The sequence below is a fragment of the Crinia signifera genome, chromosome 3 (assembly GCF_055691185.1).
Source record: "Crinia signifera chromosome 3, ASM5569118v1, whole genome shotgun sequence".
Taxonomy (NCBI): Eukaryota; Metazoa; Chordata; class Amphibia; order Anura; family Myobatrachidae; genus Crinia; species Crinia signifera.
Window position 1 is genome coordinate 143,188,626 of NC_139219.1, and position 23,594 is coordinate 143,212,219.

General features: G+C 43.5%; 1 protein-coding gene across 6 annotated transcripts in view; it reads left to right on the forward strand.

Moving 5' to 3' along the window:
* AHI1 (Abelson helper integration site 1) overlaps positions 1 to 23,594 on the forward strand; it is a 274,949-nt gene that overhangs the window by 89,995 nt on the left and 161,360 nt on the right. For all 6 annotated transcript variants that reach the window (XM_083176645.1, XM_083176644.1, XM_083176648.1 and 3 more), the window contains 2 exons: positions 1,365 to 1,505; positions 22,613 to 22,761. In XM_083176645.1, coding sequence (XP_083032771.1) covers positions 1,365 to 1,505; positions 22,613 to 22,761 — 290 coding nt within the window. The remainder of the gene's footprint in view (positions 1 to 1,364; positions 1,506 to 22,612; positions 22,762 to 23,594) is intronic.

Sequence of the window (23,594 nt, forward strand, 5' to 3'; positions counted from 1 at the left end):
TCTGAGGATCTCATCTCGGTACCTAATGGCAGTCAGGCTACCTCTGGCGAGCACATGTGCGGCCCCCTAAAGAAATGCTTTCCCACACCATTACTGACCCACTGCCAAACCAGTCATGCTGGAGGATGTTGCAGGCAGCAGAACGTTCTCCTTGGCGTCTCCAGACTCTGTCATGTCTGTCACATGTGCTCAGTGTGAACCTGCTTTCATCTGTGAAGAGCACAGGGCGCCAGTGGCGAATTTGCCAATCTTGTTCTCTGGCAAATGACGAACGTCCTGCACAGTATTGGGCTGTAAGCACAACACCCACCTGTGGACGTCGGGCCCTCATACCACCCTCATGGAGTCTGTTTCTGACATTTGAGTAGACACATGCACATTTGTGGCCTGCTGAAGGTCATTTTGCAGGGCTCTGGCAGTGTTCCTCCTTGCATAAAGGCAGAGGTAGCGGTCCTGCTGCTGGCTTGTTGCCCTCCTACAGCCTCCTCCACGTCTCCTGATGTACTGGCCTTTCTCCTGGTAGCGCCCCCATGCTCTGGACACTACGCTGACAGACACAGCAAACATTCTTGCCACAGCTCGCATTGATGTGCCATCCTGGATGAGCTGCACTACCTGAGCCACTTGTGTGGGTTTTAGACTCCGTCTCATGCTACCACTAGAGTGAAAGCACCGCCAGCTTTTAAAAGTGACCAAAACCTCAGCCAGAAGCAAAAGAGCTGAGAAGTGGTCTGTGGTCACCACCTACAGAACAACTCCTTTATTGGGGGTGTCTTGCTAATTGCCTATAATGTCCACCTATTCCATTTGCACAATAGCATGTGAAATTGATTGTCAATCAGCGTTGCTTCCTAAGTGGACAGTTTGATTTTACAGAAGTATGATTGACTTGCAGTTACATTGTGCTGTTTAAGTGTTCCCTTTATTTTTTTGAGCAGTGTACTTTGTTATAATGGCTGTGTTTTACAGAGTTTAATGGTATACAAGAAACAATTATAGGATTTGTGCTTAATTGTTCATCGCATATTCTTACACCTATGGTATAATAGCATGGGGTACTTTTGTAAAGTGACAAGCAGACAGTGACTGACAGCTAGTCAGTCTTGTTTAGCAGAAATGCAAAGTATGAATAGGTAGATTAATATAGAGGAGCGGTGCCAGTAATAGCACAGCTTTGTGATCCATATTTCAGCCCATCACAACAAGATTGGAGAAGAGTTTCAACCCATATTGGGTGAGGCATGCCAGGCTAACCCAGAAAAGTTTATTTTATCTTGATGGTTCATACAGTATATGCATATTTAATTTTTGTGATTTGGTAATCTTTTAACAGAATCCTTAATTATATGTGTCTTTTTTTGTAGGAGATCAAGTAGCAAAGTACTCAGAGCTATCGTATACAGCCCCTCTTCGGGATGTGGCTTTTCATCCTCATGAACACATGGTCGCATTTTGTGCCTTTGGGGAAAGCCAACCAATTCTTATATATATCTATGACGTCAAAGGTGAGTATAGCTTGTGGATATTGAGTCTAATTTTAATGTTTTACCAGGGCCCGTTTTGGACCTCATTGGTGCACTACAGAAGAAAAGAACTACTGTAGGTCCCATTCAAACAATGTTATAAAGTTTCACACACACACACACACACACACACAAAATTAACAGTGCACTACCTAAAAACACAAAAAATATGTTTTACTACATCCACATATGATAAACCAACTGGGGAACAAGCTGGTGTGAAGTGGGACTACTCCTAAATATATTTATAGATATAGACCCGGTTTGGTGCAAAAATTTTGATATTCAGAAGTCCAATACCGCACTGTCTGTAATGTTACAAGTTACAGCAGTGGTGTACATATCTGTAATGGGTGTAGGGTGTGCCCTGCATACGGGGCTCTGGGTCCAGCTTGCCCACACTGCATGCCTTGTACATATTTAGTATACTTAGCTTTCTGTGTCAGCACTGCACAAATCATTAGCAAAATGGCGCTGGTACCCACGTCATTGGGGACATGACATACAGTAGACACCATGTTTCTAGAGAACTGTTTATGCGCAGTAGACTCTGGCACAATAAACTGGGATGTCTATTTGCATAAAATATGCAAACTTACTTTTCTTTTTCCAGTGTGGAGAGTCATGCAAGTCTCACTGCAGTATTCCTAGTTGGATCATTGTTTTAAGTAGACTTTAATCAATTTTTTCCTGAAAATTTCTGAAGGAGTTTGAGTGTAGTAAGCATAATACAAAATGTAAATTTTGCATGCTATGTGATTTCACCTGAAAATGGAAACTTGTCGTGGAAAAAAATGGGGTATACAGATGTCATTATACATCTCTGTTGCAGTCACACCGAACAGCCTGTCTTGGCAGGCCAGGCCAGGCCAGACAGTGTGAGAATCTTTTAGTGTCAGTGCATCTTTTCTTCTTCTTTATTGCTGAAAAGGCATCTTATTCACAATACAATGTGGCGAGGATGCTCAATGAGACTGTGCTGAATAATTTGATACATGTTCCTTGTATATCTGTGTGCGAGTCTCTTAATATGTACACAAAGCCGCAGCTTGTTTCCAATACATGTACAAAAAAGGGTCGAAGCAAAGCAAAATCAGGCACTAAAGATCTATCTAATCACTCAAATTATTCACCTGACTTCATAAACAGAATACAAAAATTCTGTCCCCATTTTTGTATGCTAACCTTTTAGATTAAAATATATATATATATTTTACCATGAAATTGTGAAGCTATCCAAGGAAAGGAAAAGATACTATGATGTGTTTTCTCCCACTGCGTTGACCATGAGTAGTGGTATGCCTTCCATCTATTAAAGTAAATTCCTTCTATACTTTTATGGTGGAAGATAAAGAAACCCCATATGTGTGGATCCCCATGTTTTTTCTTGTGTGTGCGGGTACACATCATTAACAGCACTGTAAAGATACGTTGATGCGATTATTTAAACATCATTAATTGTGAGTCTGGGTACTCATGATCACCTTTACTTCATTGGTTAATGAAGTATATGTGGTATATGTGCTAAACGATCTACTGATGGCAAGATACAGAGGTGACTGTTCAATCTTAATCCTTCTGGATCTCTCTGCAGCATTTGATAGTGTGGACCATGGGCTTCTGATTGAGCGCCTGAAAAATTTCTGGGGACTGGATGGCACAGTACTAAGCTGGTTCAAATCATTTCTCGTTGGCAGGTCACAGAGAGTGTCATCTGGCGTATACTCATCTTCAAGAAAGAGATATCCAAGAGAGGATATCAAAGTCTCCCGGGTGGGGCACAGCCTTCTATAAACGGAAATATTACTGTTAAGATTAAACTTTATTGATTCTAAAATTGATCCTTGAAAGGTTGGATCAAATAAATACATTAAACAGAGACAAACAAACAACATTTTTACATAAATAGGTTTGAGAAAGTGGTGAAATATAACTTTCTAAAAATGTCAGTAGATCTGTAGGGGAACAATAATTTGTATATATTGCCTCAAAAAGATCAGTGACCGGTCTCTGAATTGTATTCAGAATATTTCAGACATAAAAGCCTCCACTGGCCGTCAGACCATTTCTTACAAATAGTAAAGTAACAAATCACATAACATTGTATCATAGAGTGTCCCCTAATAGGGGGAGACCAGTCACTGATCTTTTTGAGGCAATATATACAAATTATTGTTCCTCTACAGACATTTTTAGAAAGTTATATTTCACCACTTTCTCAAACCTATTTATGTATAAATGTTGTTTGTTTGTCTCTGTTTAATGTCTTTATTTGATCCAACCTTTAAGGATCAATTTTAGAATCAATACAGTTTAATCTTAACAGTAATATTTCCGTTTATAGAAGGCTGTGCCCCACCCGGGAGACTTTTGATATCCTTTCTTGGATATCTCTTTCTTGCATATACTTATCCTACTCCCTGGGAGCACCTCCACAACTGTATAACATAATATATCTACAGCTTATTCTGTTGATTGGAGAATGCCTTCTTATTCATTGTCAAATTAGTCCAGTGCCCCCATTTCTCAATTGTTGTATACTCCTCTTCATCCGTGCCATTGCCATGCGGTGTCCCACAAGGTTCTATATTTACCCCATGCTTTTTGCAGTGTACATGCTGCCACTGGGTGAAATAATTATGCGCCATGGCCTTATCTACCACTGCTATGCAGATGACACACAGCTGTACTTGTCCTTTGCTCTGGGCACTGAAAACCCAATAGCAACCCTAAATGGCTGTCTAGCTGTGCTCCAGGAATGGATGAGTGCCAGTCGGCTGAGACTGAATCCTGATAAAACAGAGGTCCTTATAATAGGACCTCAACATCAAAGGACAAGACTACAGCATAGCCACCCAACTGGACTGACACTTGGAGGTATAGAATTACAAAACTCTGATCATGCGGAATCTTGGTGTGTGTGGTACTGGATGGTGGATTGACACTTAAACATCAGATTTCAGCCACAATCAAATCCTCATTCTTTCATCTGAGGAACATAGCCAGAATCAAACACTTAATCCCATCTAAAGATCTGCCAAAAGTCATACATGCATTTGTATAATCTCGTTTGGATTACTTCAATGCCCTCTACCTTGGTCTCCCAGCAAAAGAACTGCACCGATTACAACTGTACAACTGGTACAAATCACGGCTGCCAGACTGTTAACTAACCAGCCCCATTCTAGCCACATTACTCCCATTCTCTACTCCCTTCACTGGCTGCCAATAAAATGGCAAATCATTTTCAAGCTCAATCTACTGAGTTTCAAAGCCCTACATGACCAAGGCCCATGGTACCTGAAGCAGCTTCTGATTCCATACTGTCCCACCAGATTACTGCAATCTGTAGATGAAGGACTTTTAGCAGTATCTAGGATATCCCGTAAATTCATCTGGGGGTCGAGCTTTCAGCCATTCAGCTCCAACTTTATGGAACGCATTTCCCTGCACAGTTCGAGAGACTCCCACTCTAGAATGCTTCAAAAACAGACTCAAGACTTTCCTATTTACTCAAGCGTTTCCTTCAGTTCCTTAAGTATTGTTTATGAAAAGCTTTTATGTACTTCATTGTTCCTGTACTGTATTATATTCATTCTATCTATTAACCACCTTCAGTCCTATTCAGGGGCGTAGGGAGGGCGGAGCCGGTGGAGCATGAGTTCCGGGCGCAGAGAGATCAAGTGGCGCCGCCGGAGCCATGCACCACCGGCTCTCCCGCCCTGCTTGCCCATAGCATCTGCGGTACTGCTGTAGCAGTTTGGCAGTTGCTGCCTGAGGTTTCCTGTGGTTCGCCCCCAGTAGCGCAGAGTGCTGCCGCAGGCAAAGTTTTTTCATAGTGATTTTGCAGCGCAGCGCCACCAGCACACCGAGAGCCTCACTAGCGCTCTCCCTCCTGCGCCCCCCTCCCTAACATGAGAGAGGACCAGAGGAGAGATGGGTGGTCTGAACACACGATAACCCTGCGGTGCTGCAGTACTTCTGTGTAATGTAATGCCGGGCGGGCGGGCAGGTCAGCTGGGATGTGTTGTGCTGCCTGCTGTAAATTTGCCTCCTCCCTATTCATGCTCCGTCGCTCCTTCTTCTGCGGATCAAGCACTGCCTCTGGCTAAGGAGCTTTACATAGCTGCACTATGCTTCCCTGCAGCGCATCCACACACAGTGACCCCACACCGCATGGCCATCGGAAGGAGTGTGTCTTATGCCCGGTCACCACATGAAGCAGACAGCTCTGTGAAGGCAGCCAGTCTGCGAACCTGGTAGGCTGAATAAACCAAATGAGGTGAGGTTTCACTCTTGCTGGCTAGCTGCCAGCAATGTGGCTGCGGAACAATTTTTCTACTAATTGTAACTGAGACAAAAAATATATTATATATATATATATATATATATATATATATATATATATATACAGGATCCAGTTGGACCGGCACTCCGAGCTGCAGGAGAGTACTGGCGCTGGTGCCTTCACAGCTGATGGTGCAGCGAATTGTAGGTACAGGATGGGTGCGGCACTCAGCTTTCTCAAAGAAACATGACAATACAGTGTCTTGGTGATCAAAAAAAGTTGACTGTATGAGAGTGGACACATTGATTTTTACATCATGTTGCTTGAATTTGTTTTGTCCAAAAATTTCTTTCTATTTGATGGAGTATTTTATTTACAGTGCACGGGTTGCTCTATGGGCTCGTCCGTAGCTCCAGCGTTGGCCAATATCTACATGTTTTATATTGAGCAAACTGTATTTTTTGATTTACCTGCCATTAGTGATTCGATTACATCATATACTAGATATATAGATGACGTGTTTTTAACCTGGTCCGGCACAGAAGCAGATTTCAATAAACATATTGATAAACATAACATGTCAGCATGCCCTGTTAAATTTACCATTCGTATGCATCAGCAAACCATCGATTTCCTCGATGTTTTAATATCCAAGGATGGTTCCTCCTTTAATACCTCGGTTTATTATAAACCCACTGATCGCAATACAGGTTTACATGTTAACAGTTGCCATCCCACCCCACTAAAAATGGGGCTACCGTATTCTCAGATGATCCGGGTGAGACGGATTAATTCTGATGATACGATAGCAGCCAAACAAATTGATGCCCTCATTAACAAATTCATTGCTCGAGGGTATGATCTTGATTTTTTGTGTGCAACCAAATTGAAAGTAATGAACCTGGTACGGTCGGATTTGCTGCATAGAGATGACAACATCACACCCAGTCAGACCAAACGGTTGCCATGGGTGAGTAAATTCAATGTTAAATCCAAAGAGGTCCAGAAAGTTATTAACAATCAATGGCCTATGGTCCAAAGTGATATACATCTTCCATTTAGCAACACCAAATTGATGACTTGTTACAGCAGAGGTGCTAATCTGCGAGACCTCCTAGTTAAATCTGATATTACTAGATATCGTACACAGGGACATTTTCTTACCAAGCGCAATGGCTGCTTTAAATGTGCATGTGTCACCTGCCAATTTTTATTGGCCGGTGACAGCTTCAACCATCCCCACTCGGGCAAAAAGATACCGATAAAACATCATTTAACATGTAACAGTTCCTACGTGATTTATCAAATTTTGTGCCCCTGCGGGCTCAGTTACATAGGCAAAACCCGATGTAAGTTTAAAGAGAGGATGGCTGGGCATCGCTCCACCATCAAAGCAGCAATTGCAAACCGGACCAGCGATCAACCGGTGGCGCGGCACTTTGTTGAGAAAAACCATCCACTCACCAGTCTGCGCTACCGGATGATCGATCATGTTAGTCGCCCACACAGGGGAGGGGATCGCAATAATCTTTTGCTCAGACGTGAGTCTGAATGGATACACCGGTTAGATGTTATCTCACCCCGGGGGCTCAATGAATATCAGTCATTTGCAGCGTTCTAATTGTCATTCCCCATGGCCTACTGCGCTGACACAACATCTGTTAGCAATTTTTTCATTTATATGTATAACCTTTCATGTATTAACTGTATACATTTGAGTATATTGTCATAATGTTGTAGACTTCCCCTTTTAAATTTTATTAACACCTTTATAAATATTTTGGCATTTAATTTATATGTCACTTTTTTTCCATGTCGACTTTTTCTCCATGTGGACTCTTTTATATGTCAACTTTTTTACATGCAATTTTTAAGTTATATGCATTTTGTATGAATACACCTGTGGTGGGGGTGGCCATGTGACGTGCTCCACGCTTCCTGGGCGGGAACGTGACTGACCTCCCCCTCCTCCTCATTCATTGCTCACGTTATTTAAGACTTGTAATGCTGTGTGTCACTTATATCCTGACGATAGTGCCAATAAAGAGAGCACTGAAACGTTGATCACCAGATCACCAAGACACTGTATTGTCGTGTTTCTTTGAGAAAGCTGAGTGCCGCACCCATCCTGTACCTATATATATATACACTAATGTACGTGTGTATATACAGTATACATATATACACACACACATATATATATATATATATATATATATATATATTGTGGGGTTTTAGCATCAAACGGGTAGGCACAGGTGAGGATTTGGCACAGACTTAGACAGTGACATCACGGCTTGGGTCCAAAACAGGGCTTGCCTGAGTTTATTGCAGCACTCAGAGCAAGAAACTAAAAAACAGCCTTTACACTTCAGGCAAAACAGAAAATAAAACCTGCTCGTCTGAGCTCTAACTAAACAGAATAAACGTCCCTCTCTATACCAGGGCCACACTATGTGACACTGGACACACACAGCAGATATAGATCAAGTAATGCAGTACTTACAGCCTTGTCTCTCTCTAGCAACAGCTTACTGCCTCCAACACCCAGGGAGAGAGAGAGAGCCCTATGGAGAGGGCTGACTCCTTTTTAAAGAATCAGGTGCTCTCCTGATTACCAGCCCAGGACAGAACACCCTTTGTAAGCCGGAGCTTACCACACAGATTGAAACAGCCTGCAGTCTATATGCCATAAGACAGGATTCTAGGGGAAAGGTACCTGCCGTCTATGACTTTCCCTGCCACTGTCTTACATACCCTCCCCCTCTGTTCGAACCTATGGGGTCGGACACTGTCTGCCAACTGGCAGTATGTTCGGGATAGGGCATCGGCATTACCCTGAAGCCTTCCTGCTCTGTGTTCCACTGTAAATTTGAAATTTTGCAAATTGAGAAACCATCTCGTGACCCTTGGATTTCTCTCTTTGGCTTGGTACATCCATGTAAGTGGGGAGTGGTCAGTGATTAATCTAAAGGAGCGTCCTAAGAGATAGTACTTTAGGGATTCAAGGGCCCACTTGATTGCAAAGCACTCCCGCTCGACTATACTGTAGTTTCTCTCCGCAGGTGTGAGCTTCCTGCTCAAATATGTTACCGGGTGTTCCTCTCCACCAACTTCTTGGGAGAGGACAGCACCTAGTCCCACATCAGAAGCATCAGTCTGTACGACAAACTCTTTTTTAAAATCTGGAGTGATCAGGACTGGTTGATTACAAAGGGCCACTTTTAATTCTTGGAATGCCCTTTCAGCCTCTGGGTTCCAGCTGACCATAACTGCCTTACCTCCTTTGGTAAGATCGGTTAGGGGCGCTGCCATGGTTGCAAACTGGGGAATGAACCTACGGTAATACCCCAGAATTCCCAAAAAAGCCCTGACTTGTTTTTTTGTCGAAGGACGAGGCCAGTCTTGGATAGCCTCCACTTTATTTATTTGTGGCTTTATTATACCTCTCCCGATAACATACCCCAGGTAACGTGCCTCCTCGAGGCCTAAAGTACACTTTTTTGGGTTCGCTGTCAACCCCGCCTCTCTGAGGGAATTCAACACCGCCTGGACTTTGGGTAAATGACTCTTCCAGTCATCACTAAAAATTATGATGTCGTCTAGATATGCCGAGGCATACTGACGATGGGGTTTAAGAACAATGTCCATCAACCTTTGAAAAGTTGCTGGAGCCCCATGCAACCCAAAAGGCAAACAGAGATATTGAAACAGACCATCGGGGGTGACAAACGCTGTTTTCTCTTTGGCACTATCGGTAAGAGGTACTTGCCAGTAACCTTTAGTTAAGTCGAGGGTAGAGAAATATCTAGCATGACCAAGTCTTTCAATTAACTCATCAACTCTTGGCATTGGGTAGGCATCAAATTTTGATACCTCGTTCAGCTTCCGGAAGTCATTACAGAAGCGCAATGAGCCATCTGGTTTTGGAATTAACACAATCGGGCTTGACCACTCACTTTTAGACTCCTCGATAACCCCGAGGTCTAACATTTTCTGGACCTCCCCAGATATGGCCTGTCTACGCGCTTCTGGTACTCTATAGGGTTTTAAGCGTACCCGAACTCCAGGTTCGGTGACAATGTCATGTTTTATGGCTGTGGTGCGCCCTGGAAGTTCTGAGAACACATCATAATTCCTTTGTACTAACTCTTTAGTTTCCTGCTTCTGGGATTTGGACAGGGTCTCTGACACCCGCACCTCTGGGCTATCACTAGAGGGGGCACTTACAGCTGTCAGAGTCTCTCTGTCTTTCCAGGGTTTAATTAAGTTCACATGGTACAACTGTTCTGGCTTCCGTTTACCTGGTTGATACACTTTATAATTTACACTTCCCACTTTTTCGATGATCTCATAAGGCCCTTGCCACTTAGCAAGAAATTTGCTTTCTACGGTGGGCACTAATACCAACACGCGGTCACCTGGGTTAAAGCTTCTTACCCTGGCTGACCTGTTATACACTTGACGTTGTGCTTCTTGGGACTGCTCTAAGTGTTCCCTGACTATAGGCATGACCGCAGCAATTCTGTCTTGCATAAGAGAAATATGCTCAATGACACTCTTGTAGGGTGTAGTCTCCTGTTCCCAAGTTTCCTTTGCTATATCAAGCAGTCCACGAGGATGTCTGTAATATACTAGCTCAAAAGGGGAAAAACCTGTGGATGATTGGGGCACTTCACGGACCGCAAACATCAAATAAGGCAGAAGACAGTCCCAGTCCTTCCCATCTTTGCTCACTACCCTCTTCAACATCCCCTTTAATGTTTTATTAAACCTTTCAACAAGACCGTCAGTTTGTGGGTGATACACCGATGTACGTAGATGCTTAATTTTCAATAGTTTACACAACTCTTTCGTGACTTTAGACATGAAGGGGGTTCCTTGATCGGTAAGGATCTCTTTGGGTATGCCGGTACGGGTAAACATGTTGAAGAGCTCTTTTGCTATGGACTTTGAAGAGGTATTCCGCAAAGGAATAGCCTCAGGGTAACGAGTGGCGTAATCCAACACCACGAGAATATACTGAAATCCCCTTGAGGATTTTACCAAAGGGCCGACCAGGTCCATTGCAATCCTGTCAAAGGGCACTTCAATAATAGGTAACGGAACCAGGGGACTTCTAAAATGTGTCATGGGAGCCGTCAGCTGACAGTCAGGGCAGGACTTGCAGTAGTCTTCTACTGCGCGGTGAACCCCGGGCCAGTAAAACCGTTGCAACACGCGTTGTGTGGTCTTTTCAGTACCTAAGTGTCCTCCCATCGCGTGTTTGTGAGCAAGGTCTAAGACCATTCTACGGTATGGCCGGGGGACCGCCAGCTGCTCAACTATCTCCCCACGGATTTTATCTACCCGATACAGTAGATCCTGGTTAATGGCCATATATGGGAACTCTTTGTCAGCATTGGGGTATTGGGGCTCACCATTTATGACTTTAGGATTTTCCCTAGCTCTTAATAAGGTGGGATCTCTAAGTTGAGCAGTCCCAAAATTATCACGTGACATCTCTAGCTCAGGCATGTCACACGCTTCTTCCTGCTCCTCAGCTTCACCTGCAAGAACAGCTAGGGGAAAACGGTCAGATTCAATAGTGGTCACCCCTACCGTTTGAACCTCAGTATCCTGATCAAAAGGCTCAGGACTAATCACAGGGCACACATTCTCATTATTAACATAATTTCTAGTGCAGTGTACATTCTGTTTCCACAAGTCCCAGAACAATGGGAAGTCTCTTCCCAGGATCACACTATGCATCAGGGTCTCTACCACGCCCACTTCATGGGACACAGTTCCACAAGTACTCTTTAGCTGGACTAAAGCTGTGGGATACTCCTTGGTGTCCCCATGTATGCACAAGACCCCTATGTAACGTCCTGTGAGTGTCCCAGGGTCTACCAAGCTGGCATGGATGAGAGTAACTAAACTCCCAGAGTCCAGTAGAGCACTCCCGGGATAACCATCCACCTTTACATGACATATTTGCTGTCCAGTTTCTGACACAGTCTCAGCAGAGAAAACAGAACGTGCATATAAAGAGCTTCGCCTGGCTGTATCACACTCCATTGGCTCAGAAGTAAGGGGGCAATTGGCAGCAATATGCCCAGGTCCATGACAACGCCAACACTGTATGCGGCCCCAGTCTTTTTGCGACCCAGGTTTGGACCCTACTGTCCCTTGGGAACGCCTCTCCACTGTTTGTTCCCCATCTAAGCCCCCTCCCTTTACAACATTATTCACCCCTCTAGTAAACGGAACAGTCTTACCAGATGATCCGTCCGATTTGCTGTTCTTGAGGGTGGAATGTCCAGGAGGCACTTCTTGGATTAGATTTTCAGTAGCTCTGTACCTTTCAACCAAGTTGACAAGCCCCTCGGCATCATTAGGGTCGCCCTGACCGACCCAGCGCTGAACCTTTGGAGGTAAGGAACAAAGATACTTGTCCAGCACGACTCTCTCCACGATCTGCGCTGGTGTAGACTCCTCTGGCTGTAGCCATTTCCTTACCAGGTGGACCAGGTCATACATTTGGGACCGCGCAGGTAACTGTTCAGAAAAAGTCCAGTTATGCACCTTCCGGGCACGCACACTCATGTTTACGCCTAAGCGAGCAAGGATCTCTCCCTTGAGTTTCGCGTAGACCTTAGCATCCTGCTCACTCAGATCAAAATACGCCTTTTGTGGTTCTCCAGTTAGAAAAGGCGCTACCACACCTGCCCATTGATCCACGGGTAACTGTTCACGCTCTGCTACACGTTCAAACACCGCAAGAAAGGCCTCTACATCATCCGTGAGAGTCATCTTTTGCAGAGATTTCTGTACTGCAGCCCGTGTGGTTGGAAGCAAGGGTTGGGGTGTTTGCACACTCTGCGCCACACTCTTAGCCACATTCTGTATTTGCTCTTGTAATTGCAGATTAGTTTGCTGCTGTTCCTTTAAGGCTTGTCTGTTGGATTCAAGCAGCAAAACATTGGTTTCAGCCTGGGCACGCATGGCCTCCTCATGCACCTTTTGCTGATATGCGTTTGCCTGCCGCTGCAGCTCATTTGCCTGCACCAAGTGTTTTAAAAGGTCCTCCATTTTAACAGTCTCCTGTTGCAGTGTTACAGCAGCCTTTAGCCAGGACATGCAAGTATCAGCGCACTCCAGACACTCACTTGTGGCTGGTTGCCTTTAGCAACAACTTCCAGCTTGCTGTAGCAAAAGTCCTATAGTTCGGTGTATGTCTCTTTAAGTGAGATGCTTGCTCGCATTCTCCACCATATGTGGGGTTTTAGCATCAAACGGGTAGGCACAGGTGAGGATTTGGCACAGACTTAGACAGTGACATCACGGCTTGGGTCCAAAACAGGGCTTGCCTGAGTTTATTGCAGCACTCAGAGCAAGAAACTAAAAAACAGCCTTTACACTTCAGGCAAAACAGAAAATAAAACCTGCTCGTCTGAGCTCTAACTAAACAGAATAAACGTCCCTCTCTATACCAGGGCCACACTATGTGACACTGGACACACACAGCAGATATAGATCAAGTAATGCAGTACTTACAGCCTTGTCTCTCTCTAGCAGCAGCTTACTGCCTCCAACACCCAGGGAGAGAGAGAGAGCCCTATGGAGAGGGCTGACTCCTTTTTAAAGAATCAGGTGCTCTCCTGATTACCAGCCCAGGACAGAACACCCTTTGTAAGCCGGAGCTTACCACACAGATTGAAACAGCCTGCAGTCTATATGCCATAAGACAGGATTCTAGGGGAAAGGTACCTGCCGTCTATGACTTTCCCTGCCACTGTCTTACAATATATATATATATATATATATATATATATATATATAAAAGTCTGGCACTCCTCCTTAATTGGCAATAGTTGACAGTGGCAATCATGGGTCTGAAGAAAGGTAAATATATTGGTCACATAAAAATGTAATGTGACCACTACTGTATATTTCTTTCTTCAGACCTATGAGTGCCACTGTAATGTTTTTCATTATTTATACTGCATTGGAAGTGCCAACGTCAACTATTGCCAATTAAGAAGGAGTGCCAGACTCTTATATATAAGAGTCTGACTGATTGTAGAACAGACATGGACATGGACATGTCACTCATCACAAATAATGACAGGCACAATGGTTAAGCCAACGTTTCAAAGCTTTACGATTCATTTTTAAGGTTATAGGAGACAAAGTCCTGTAACCTTGAAAAAGAAGCGTGATTCTGTTTCTCTTGCTTCCTCATGGGAAACCCCTTTGGGGGCCTGCCTATTTTCTCAGTCCCGGGCCCCACTATTTCTGGTGGCAGCCCTGGCCGCATGACCTCAGAACGAGGTGATTTTGGAAGTGTGCTGCCTGGCCCCGGCTACCAACACGAACAGCAGCTCTGTGAAGGCAGGCTGGGCTCATCTGCCTAAGGTGAGGTCAGTGATGCCAGCAGGCTGCGGCACTATTTCTATAATAATTGTAACTGAGGCACAGGCTGTATATGTTTCTATGTAATGTATATCTGATTTTATAGATAGATAGATAGATAGATATAGATACACGCAAGTCCCCGCTTGACAACAAGCAATTTTAGTCACCCTTGGCAACAAGCAAGTTTAGACCCCCTTGGCAACGAGCAATTTTAGTCCCCCTTGGCAACAAGCTATTTCAGTCCCCCTTGGCATCAAGCCTGAAGCCCTTTGGCATCTCTTTTGTTTGGAAGTTCCTAGCAATGAGCATGTAGGTAAGTGGCACTTATGTGTCAAAAGTGTAATGGGCATTACGGTTTGTTATATAGTATGTAATGGGCATTACGGTTTGTTATATACTGTAGTATATAATGGGCATCATGTGTGGCCTTATGTGTAATTGACATTACGGCATGTGGCTTTATGTGTAATGGGTATTTAAAAGTTCACTAAAATGTGCAATGGGCATTACGGTGTGTGGTATAATGTTAGGCCGCGCCCCCTTTTCTCTGTGCAAGAGCCCCGCCTACTACAAATGGGGCGGGGGGGGGCGCAAAACATGCTCTTGCTCCGGGCACCGTGGCACCTAGCTACACCACTGGTCCTATTGGAGAAAGAGCGCTATATAAATAAAATTATTATTATTATTATTATTGAGAAAACCTACCTGTATGTGATCCTATCATTTACCAACTGACTCCTAATGGTGAAGGTCTACTAATTAACACCTGATCCCTTTCCTTCTGGAAAGAACACTTGGGAACATTATATTGTTGTAGAATTTGCTACATATCGTTTTTTTTTCCTGTTTTATTACGGTTTTGCTTTTGCCATCTTGGAATATTATCCAGAGATTCTTCCACAACCCTATGTACATTATCATCTGCAGGGAAGTACTATTATAGGGCTTATTTTCCATCTGATCATCACTTCCTGTTTTGTTTGTTTCCAATACATATTCTGTTCTGCCTGTCTACAGGCTCAATTTTACAATATCACAATATACAAGCAGGGACAGATTAGGGGGGGGGGGGGGGCTCGGGCGTTTTGTACCCCTGGTCCCCCCTCTATCTAGGGCCCCCTGTGGTCAGCATTTATTTTATTTTAGCTAAAGGTTTTGTGCATGGGAGTGGGGTAGTGCTGCAGCTTCACCTATGGGAGCCAAGGCACACTGACTCCACAAGTGTGCAGTGCATTACTGGGAGTTGACCAGTGAGACTTGCACAAGAGGTAAGAGGCTGAGATGCTTGTGCTGAGCTCTGATTTATGGAGCTCATCACATGCTTCTCAGGCCCATAGACGATAGCAGCAGCAGCATCATGGGAGGGTTTTAAATCAGAGGCAGCGCCTAGCCTGTGAGGTCTCCTACAGAGTAATGTACAGAGGGACACACACAGGCTTTTCATGTGGTGTGTTTGTGTGTGTATATATATATATATATATATAATGTCCTGAGGTCGGCACTCCACAACAGGTGGCAGTATAATTACCCCTCCAAGGGATATAGAAAGTAAATCGGTGCCCTCCGTGCTGGCTGCAGAAAGCAGGCAGAATATAGCAGGATGTGTGGGCGGCGGCACTCGAATAAACAGACACAGCAGGCAGATTTCCCAACGTTTCAAGACCACTAGGTCCCTTTATCAAGGTGCATGTGAAGACCTTCACATGCACCTTGATAAAGGGACCTAGTGGTCTTGAAACGTTGGGAAATCTGCCTGCTGTGTCTGTTTATTCGAGTGCCGCCGCCCACACATCCTGCTATATATATATATATATATATATATATATATATATATATATATATATATATATATATATATATATATATATATATATATATATATATATATATATATATATTACTCCCCCACCCTGCAGTTACCCATTGACCAAGTTTATACTGCCTTTACACTGTGTTTTGACAGTGTAATATTCTCCCGTGCAGTTTGCAGCCAGTAATGGCACATGGGAGCGGGCCCCCCTGTCTAAAGTGCCCCGCCCCCCGTAGGCTTAGTCCACCCCTGTATACAGTGTCATACAGTATATATAATTGAGCAGTCTCTTTGTTTATCCTAGTTACATTGCGTTGCCACAAAGATGCATTTTCGGGGAAAAAAATCCTGCCATAAGCAGAATTGTAACGAACCTTATAGTCCATTGCTACAGGCATCCTGTGCTACATGCCATAGCGAGATATATGAGGACACATCTGTAATTGGATTGGATGGGAAAATGTAAATAAAACTTACATTTATTTTTTGTTTCATTATGGGTCCCATCCACACGATATCACATTATGCTGGGCAAATTCTCAACTATGGAAACCCCCCAAAATACTTCCAGATATGGGAGACTCAACCTGTACAATTATTGTAAAAGAAATAGGGGTATATGTATTGCTCATTCACTAGTTTAACCCCTTCCCGCCCGCGGACGTACCGGTACGTCACGGCAGCGGGGTAGTTTGCGCACCTTGCCGTACCGGTACGTCCCCGCCGTGTCATGTCGCCTTGTCAATTGACAAGGCGACATAGTAAAGATGGCTGCTGTCTTCGACAGCAGCCGATCGTGTCAGTGCGCCGGCGGACCAATCAGAGTGGTCCCGCCCCGCCGATCGCTGTGATTGGTCAGTCAGTCCTGACTAACCAATCACAGCCTTTCTATTGAAAAAGGGATGTTTTGCTTCTCTTCCCGGGCTCACTCGTGTTAGAGCCTCTGAAGGAGAAGCTGTGTCAGAGCTGTGTCAGAGCTGTGTTAGAGTTTAGGCTGTTTAGGCTGTGTAAAATTGCGCTGATCACCACAATACCCCTGCCTATATCACCCTCCCTGTGGTCATCTGTGCTGGGATCACCCTCCCTGTGGTCATCTGTGCTGTGATCACCCTCCCTGTGGTCATCTGTGCTGGGATCACCCTCCCTGTGGTCACCCCTGCCTATATCACCCTCCCTGTGGTCATCTGTGCTGGGATCACCCTCCCTGTGGTCACCCCTGCCTATATCACCCTCCCTGTGGTCATCTGTGCTGGGATCACCCTCCCTGTGGTCATCTGTGCTGTGATCACCCTCCCTGTAGTCACCACCTAATTTTGTGTGTTGTGATCCGTATAATTTTTCTGTACCTTATCCGTACACCTTAATTTTCCTGTGCGTTATTCGTACCCCATAATTTTTCGGTGCATTTGTACCCCATAATTTTTTCTGTGCGTTACTCGTACCCCATAATTTTTCGGTGCATTTGTACCCCATAATTTTTTCTGTGCGTTACTCGTACCCCATAATTTTTTGGTGCATTTGTACCCCATAATTTTTTCTGTGCGTTATTCGTACCCCATAATTTTTCGGTGCATTTGTACCCCATAATTTTTTCTGTGTGTTACTCGTACCCCATAATTTTTCGGTGCATTTGTACCCCATAATTTTTTCTGTGCGTTATTCATACCCCATAATTTTTCGGTGCATTTGTACCCCATAATTTTTTCTGTGCGTTACTCGTACCCCATAATTTTTCGGTGCATTTGTACCCCATAATTTTTTCTGTGCGTTATTCGTACCCCATCATTTTTCGGTGCATTTGTACCCCATAATTTTTTCTGTGCGTTACTTGTACACCATAATTTTTCAGTGCATTTGTACCCCATAATTTTTCAGTGCATTCGCACACCATATTTTTTGCAGTGCATTTGCACATTGTCAGTGCTACAAAACCCCACACGTGTTGAAGCACCTCATAAATACATACACCAATAAAACTATGGCCCAACGAACATATACTGCCGAGGAGGCATACGCGTTTCTGGCCTCTGAAACTGAGTCTGCTAGCGAGGATGAGACAAATTTCCGTTTGTCATCCTCTTCATCATCTAGTGACTCTGATGAACCCCCGAGGAGGCAACGCAGGACTCCCACTGCAGTAGTCGAGTCCTCTGACCCCACATGGACAACCCCTGAAAACTACGTACCCCAGGTCCCTGAGTTCACAGGGAATCCAGGAATACAATTCAATTCAGCAGGGTTCAGAGAGCTGGACTTTTTTAAAAAAAAATTTTGTGATGATTTAGTTGATCTAATGGTCACCCAGACTAATGTTTATGCCCAACAATTTATTGAGCAAAACCCCACCTCTAATTATGCCCAGCCCCGCAAGTTGACCCCTGTACATAAAAATGAAATGGTTATATTTTGGGGCCTTGTACTGTGCATGGGGCTAGTGAAGAAGCCCACGATTAGGTCCTACTGGAGCGCAGTCATCTTATACAATACACCAATGTTCCGTGTGGCTATGTCAAGGACCCGCTTCGAAGCGATCCTTAGGTTTCTCCATTATAGGGATAATGCACAGTGCCCACCCCGGGATGACCCCAATTATGACCGGTTATATAAACTTAGACCCCTAATAGACCATTTTAGTACCAAGTTTGCCCAGGCATACATCCCCGAGAAGCACATTTCAATAGATGAGTCCCTGGTACATTTCAAAGGGAGGCTCCAATTCCGCCAGTACCTGCCAAGTAAGAGGGCAAGGTATGGCGTGAAGATGTACAAGCTGTGTGAGAGTACATCAGGGTACACACACAAATTTAGGATATATGAAGGTAGAGACACAAAAATAGACCCCCCACAATGCCCCCCCTTACTCGGAATTAGTGGGAAGATAGTATGGGATTTGGTGCACCCACTGCTGGACCAGGGATACCACCTGTACCTGGATAATTTCTATACCAGCGTCCCTTTATTCAAAAGCCTCGCTTCCAGAAGTACTGTGGCATGCGGCACTGCACGTAAAAATAATAGAAGCCTCCCTAGGTCGCTGCTTGGGCAAACACTTAGAAGGGGCGAGAGCAGGGCATTATGCAGCGACAATGTACTGTGTGTCAAGTATAGGGACAAGAGAGATGTCCTTATCTTGACAACAGTGCATGGCCATAGCAGCACCCCTGTCCCAGTGCGGGGCACAAGTACCGAAACCTCAAAACCCAACTGCATTGTGGATTATAATAGGTACATGGGGGGGGGGGTCGACCTGTCAGATCAAGTGCTGAAGCCTTACAGTGCCATGAGAAAAACAAGGTTCTGGTATAAAAAATTAGCTGTACACATAGTACAAATGGCACTGTACAACGCATTTGTACTACATCGATGTGCAGGCCAAAGGGGGACATTCCTGGAGTACCAAGAGGCAGTAATAAAGGCCCTTATTTTTGGCAACCAGGAACAGGGGGGCCCTAGTACTTCTGGAAGCGAGGCCTCGCGAATTGTACCAGGGCAACATTTTCCGAGTGAAGTCCCCCACACTGGAAAGAAAGGAAGGTCCCAGAAACGATGTAGAGTATGCTACAAAAAGGGGATAAGAAAGGACACAACTTTCCAATGTGAAACCTGCCCCACACAACCCGGCTTGTGTATCAAAGATTGTTTTAAGATATATCACACTTCCCTTGAATTTTAATGTACTCCACACAGCTTGTACAAAGAGCCGCATGCCATTACCTTCCCTTCTGAGTCTTGCCATGTGTCCAAACAGAAATTTACAAACACATATATGCTATTGCCATACTCAGGAGAAAAAGCACCCCATAATATGTTACACAATTTCTCCTATTAACCCTTGTGAAAATGGCACATTTTGATCTAAAGCTACATATTAATCGAAAAAATTAGTTTTTTTTTATTTTCACAGCCCATAACAATTTGACAAAACACCAGTGGAGTCAAAATGCTCACTACGGCCGTAAGTGAGTTCCATGAGGGGGGCTAGTAACAAAAAGGTATCACTTGCTTGGGATTTCCACTGCACAGGTACAATATGGGCTCTGCAAATGCAAGATGGCGCCCGAAAACCATTCCAGCAAACTCTGTGATAAAATGGCACTCCTTCCCTTCTGAAGCCTGCTGTCTGCCCAAATAGCGTTTTACAACCATATATGGGGTATTGCCATACTCAGGAGAAATTGTGTAACAAATTTTGGGGTGCTTTTTCTACTATTGCCCTTTGTGGAAGTATAAAATTATGGGGTGAATCTACAAATTAATGGAAAAAATGAAATTTTTTATTTTCACGTATCGATGCCTAACAATTTGACAAAACACCAGTGGGGTCAAAGTACTCACTATACCCATAGATGAGTTCCTTGAGGGGTGTAGTTTACAAAATGGTATCACTTGTTGGGGTTTTTGACTGCTCTGATACAACAGGGGTTCTGCAAATGCAACATGGCGCATGAAAACCATTCCAGCAAAATCTGCGCCAAAAACGCCAAATGGTGCACCTTCCCTTCTGAAGCCTGCTGTCTGCCCAAATAGCGTTTTACAACCATATATGGGGTATTGCCATACTCAGGAGAAATTGTGTAACAAATTTTGGGGTGCTTTTTCTACTATTGCCCTTTGTGGAAGTATAAAATTATGGGGTGAATCTACAAATTAATGGAAAAAATGACATTTTTCATTTTCACGTATCGATGCCTAACAATTTGACAAAACACCAGTGGGGTCAAAGTACTCACTATACCCATAGATGAATTCCCTGAGGGGTGTAGTTTGCAAAATGGGGTCACTTGTGGGGGGGTTCCACTGTATTGGTGCTTCGGGGGTCTTGCTAATGCGACATAGCACCCACCATTCATTCCACCAGAATCTGTGCTGCAAAATCCAAATATCACTCCTTCCCTTCTGAGTCCTGCCATGCACCCAAATGGTATTTTTTGGTCACATATGAGGCATTGCCGTACTCGGGAGAAATTGCGGCACAGATTTTGGGGTGCTTTGTCTCCTTCATTCCTTGTGAAAATGAAAAATTTTGAGCCAGAACTGCATTTTTGTGTAAAAAAATTTAATTTTGCATTTTCACAGCCCAGTTGTACCAAAATTGGTGAAACCCCTGGGAGTTTGAAATGTACACTATACCCCTAGATAAATTCCCTGAGGGGTGTAGTTTGCAAAATGGGGTCACTTGTGGGGGAGGTTCCTAACTTTTAGCATCTTATGGTGCCTAGAAACCTACATGGTGCATAAAAAATAATCTCATAAAAAGGAGGCTCCAAAATCAAGTAGGTGCTCCTTCTATTATGAAGCCTGTGGTTTGGTCAACGTGCACACTAGGGCCACATATAGGATATTTATGAAAACAAAAGAATTGGGGGAATCAATTTTTTGTCACATTTCTCTAGTAAAATCTACTGTGTTCCTTAGAAAAATTTATTAAAATTGAAAATCTGCTAAAAAAATGAAATTTTGAAATTTCACCTACACTTTGTTTTAATTCCTGTGAAACACCTAAAGGGTTAACAAACTTCCAAAATGCTGTTTTGAATACTGTGAGGGGTGCAGTTTTTGAAATGGCATCATTTATGGGGGTGTCTCACATACAAGTCCCTCAAAGTCACATCAGAACTGAACTGGTCCCTAAAAAAATCAGTGTTTGAAATTTTCTTGAAAATTTGAGAATTTGCTATTTATATTTTAAGCCTCCTAGTGTCCAAAAAAATTAAAAGGAGGTTGAAATAATGATGGCAACATAAAGTAGACATATGGTCTTTGTTAGTTATTAACTATTTTGAGTGGTATGATTATTTGTCTCACAAGCAGAAAATTTAACATATTTTTTCAAAATTTTGGTATTTTTCACAAAAAAACACAGACTGTATCGACCAAAATTTGCCACTAACTTAAAGTACAATGTGTCACGAGAAAACAATCTCAAAATCAGTTGGATAAGTAAAAGCATTATAAAGTTATTCCCACATAAATTGACACATGTCTGATTTGAAAAATAGGGCTGCGTCCTTTGGGCTCAAATAGGCCGCGTCCTTAAGGGGTTAAGGGATGTTTATAAATGTATTCATGCTGGGATAGTTGCCCTGATAAGCTTATCTCCATATAATAACACATGTATTTTTTTTGCATTTAGTAACTTTGCTCACATTTCCACAGCTCTTTCTATTCCAAAGAGCATGCCATCACCACCAGAAGATGGCATCAGCTAGTGGCGATAAACTCCTAAACGTTATGTGCTTGGTATATAGGAGAAGACAGCTGCTCTTATAAATTAACTGTCTCCTGTTAAATAAACCTAGAACCTAAAAGTGAGTTGTTCATGCAGAACTAGCCAATTGGAATGTGAGTTGTTCATGCAGAAGTAGCCAATTGGGAGTGGAGGAGGGGGGGGGAGGGGGCTATTGTTAATATATAAGCTAACATGGAGTGGAGATTTTTTATAAGCTCCATACAATGTACATGGATTAAATGACCACAAATACATGTTTTGTACCAAGATTTTTTGTTGAAATATGATTGTGTAGCTACAGTAGGTGTGTATATTTTATCAATAAGTTTTTTAATTTTTTCTCATATTTTGTCAAATTTTAGTTGCCCAACTTGAAGCAGAATCTGTGCATACTTCCAGTGATGTCAGTGATACAGGTCACACTGATGGTCTCACATTCCAAGCTTCTGCCATTGCTGCAAGATCATCAATGCGAATGATGAAAGTGAAACAGAAACTGGATTCAGTTCTGGTATGTTTCGTTAATTCTAATAGCTTTAGTTAATCTTTGAAGTTCCTTCCATGCTGTATGTAATAAGTAATGTACAAGCCTCTGCCATTGGTAAGGAAATTACAAAAATAATGTGTACAGTATATGATTTTGGATTTTTTTGCTTTAGAATATTTTCCTACAAGCTATGAAGTCATGTTCTAATATCTAGGGCGAAATGTAATAGGGTGCGATTTTTAGTCATGTTTTAAAATCGCACATTTTTGGAAAAACCCCGAAATTAAATAGGGTGCGATTTATTTTTTAAAGCAAGGGGCCAATAAATGCCCCGCATGCTGGGACTTGTTGTTCGACTGTAAAAAGCTTTTTTTTTTTCAATTAAATTTGACACATATCAGCCCTTCATCCACTGCTTAGGGACCCCGGGGACATTGCCGGGCTTCAGCCCTAGATGGGTAAAGCCAGGAGGGAGGGGGACACATCCCTTTATTGAGGGGTTCCCCACTTCCCCAGGTACCCCAGCCACGGTGCGCATGGTACGGCCAGGGGACTTTGCGTAAAAACGTGTCCCCCGGGTGTGGCATGACACCACGGGCTGTTGGAGCCCAGTGCTGGTTCCAAAATATGGGGGACCCACAGTTTTTTGTCCCCCGTAGTATTGGAACAAGGACCGGCTTAAGAGTCCGGGGCTGGTTTCAGAAATACAAAGGATACCTACACTTTCTGTCCCCCTGTATTTTTGGAACCAGGTCCGGCTCAATGAGACTAGTTATGCTCAGGAGGGGGGACCCCACGCCATTTTTATTTTATTTTAACTTTTACACATTTTTTAAGACAGAACCATGCACATATTT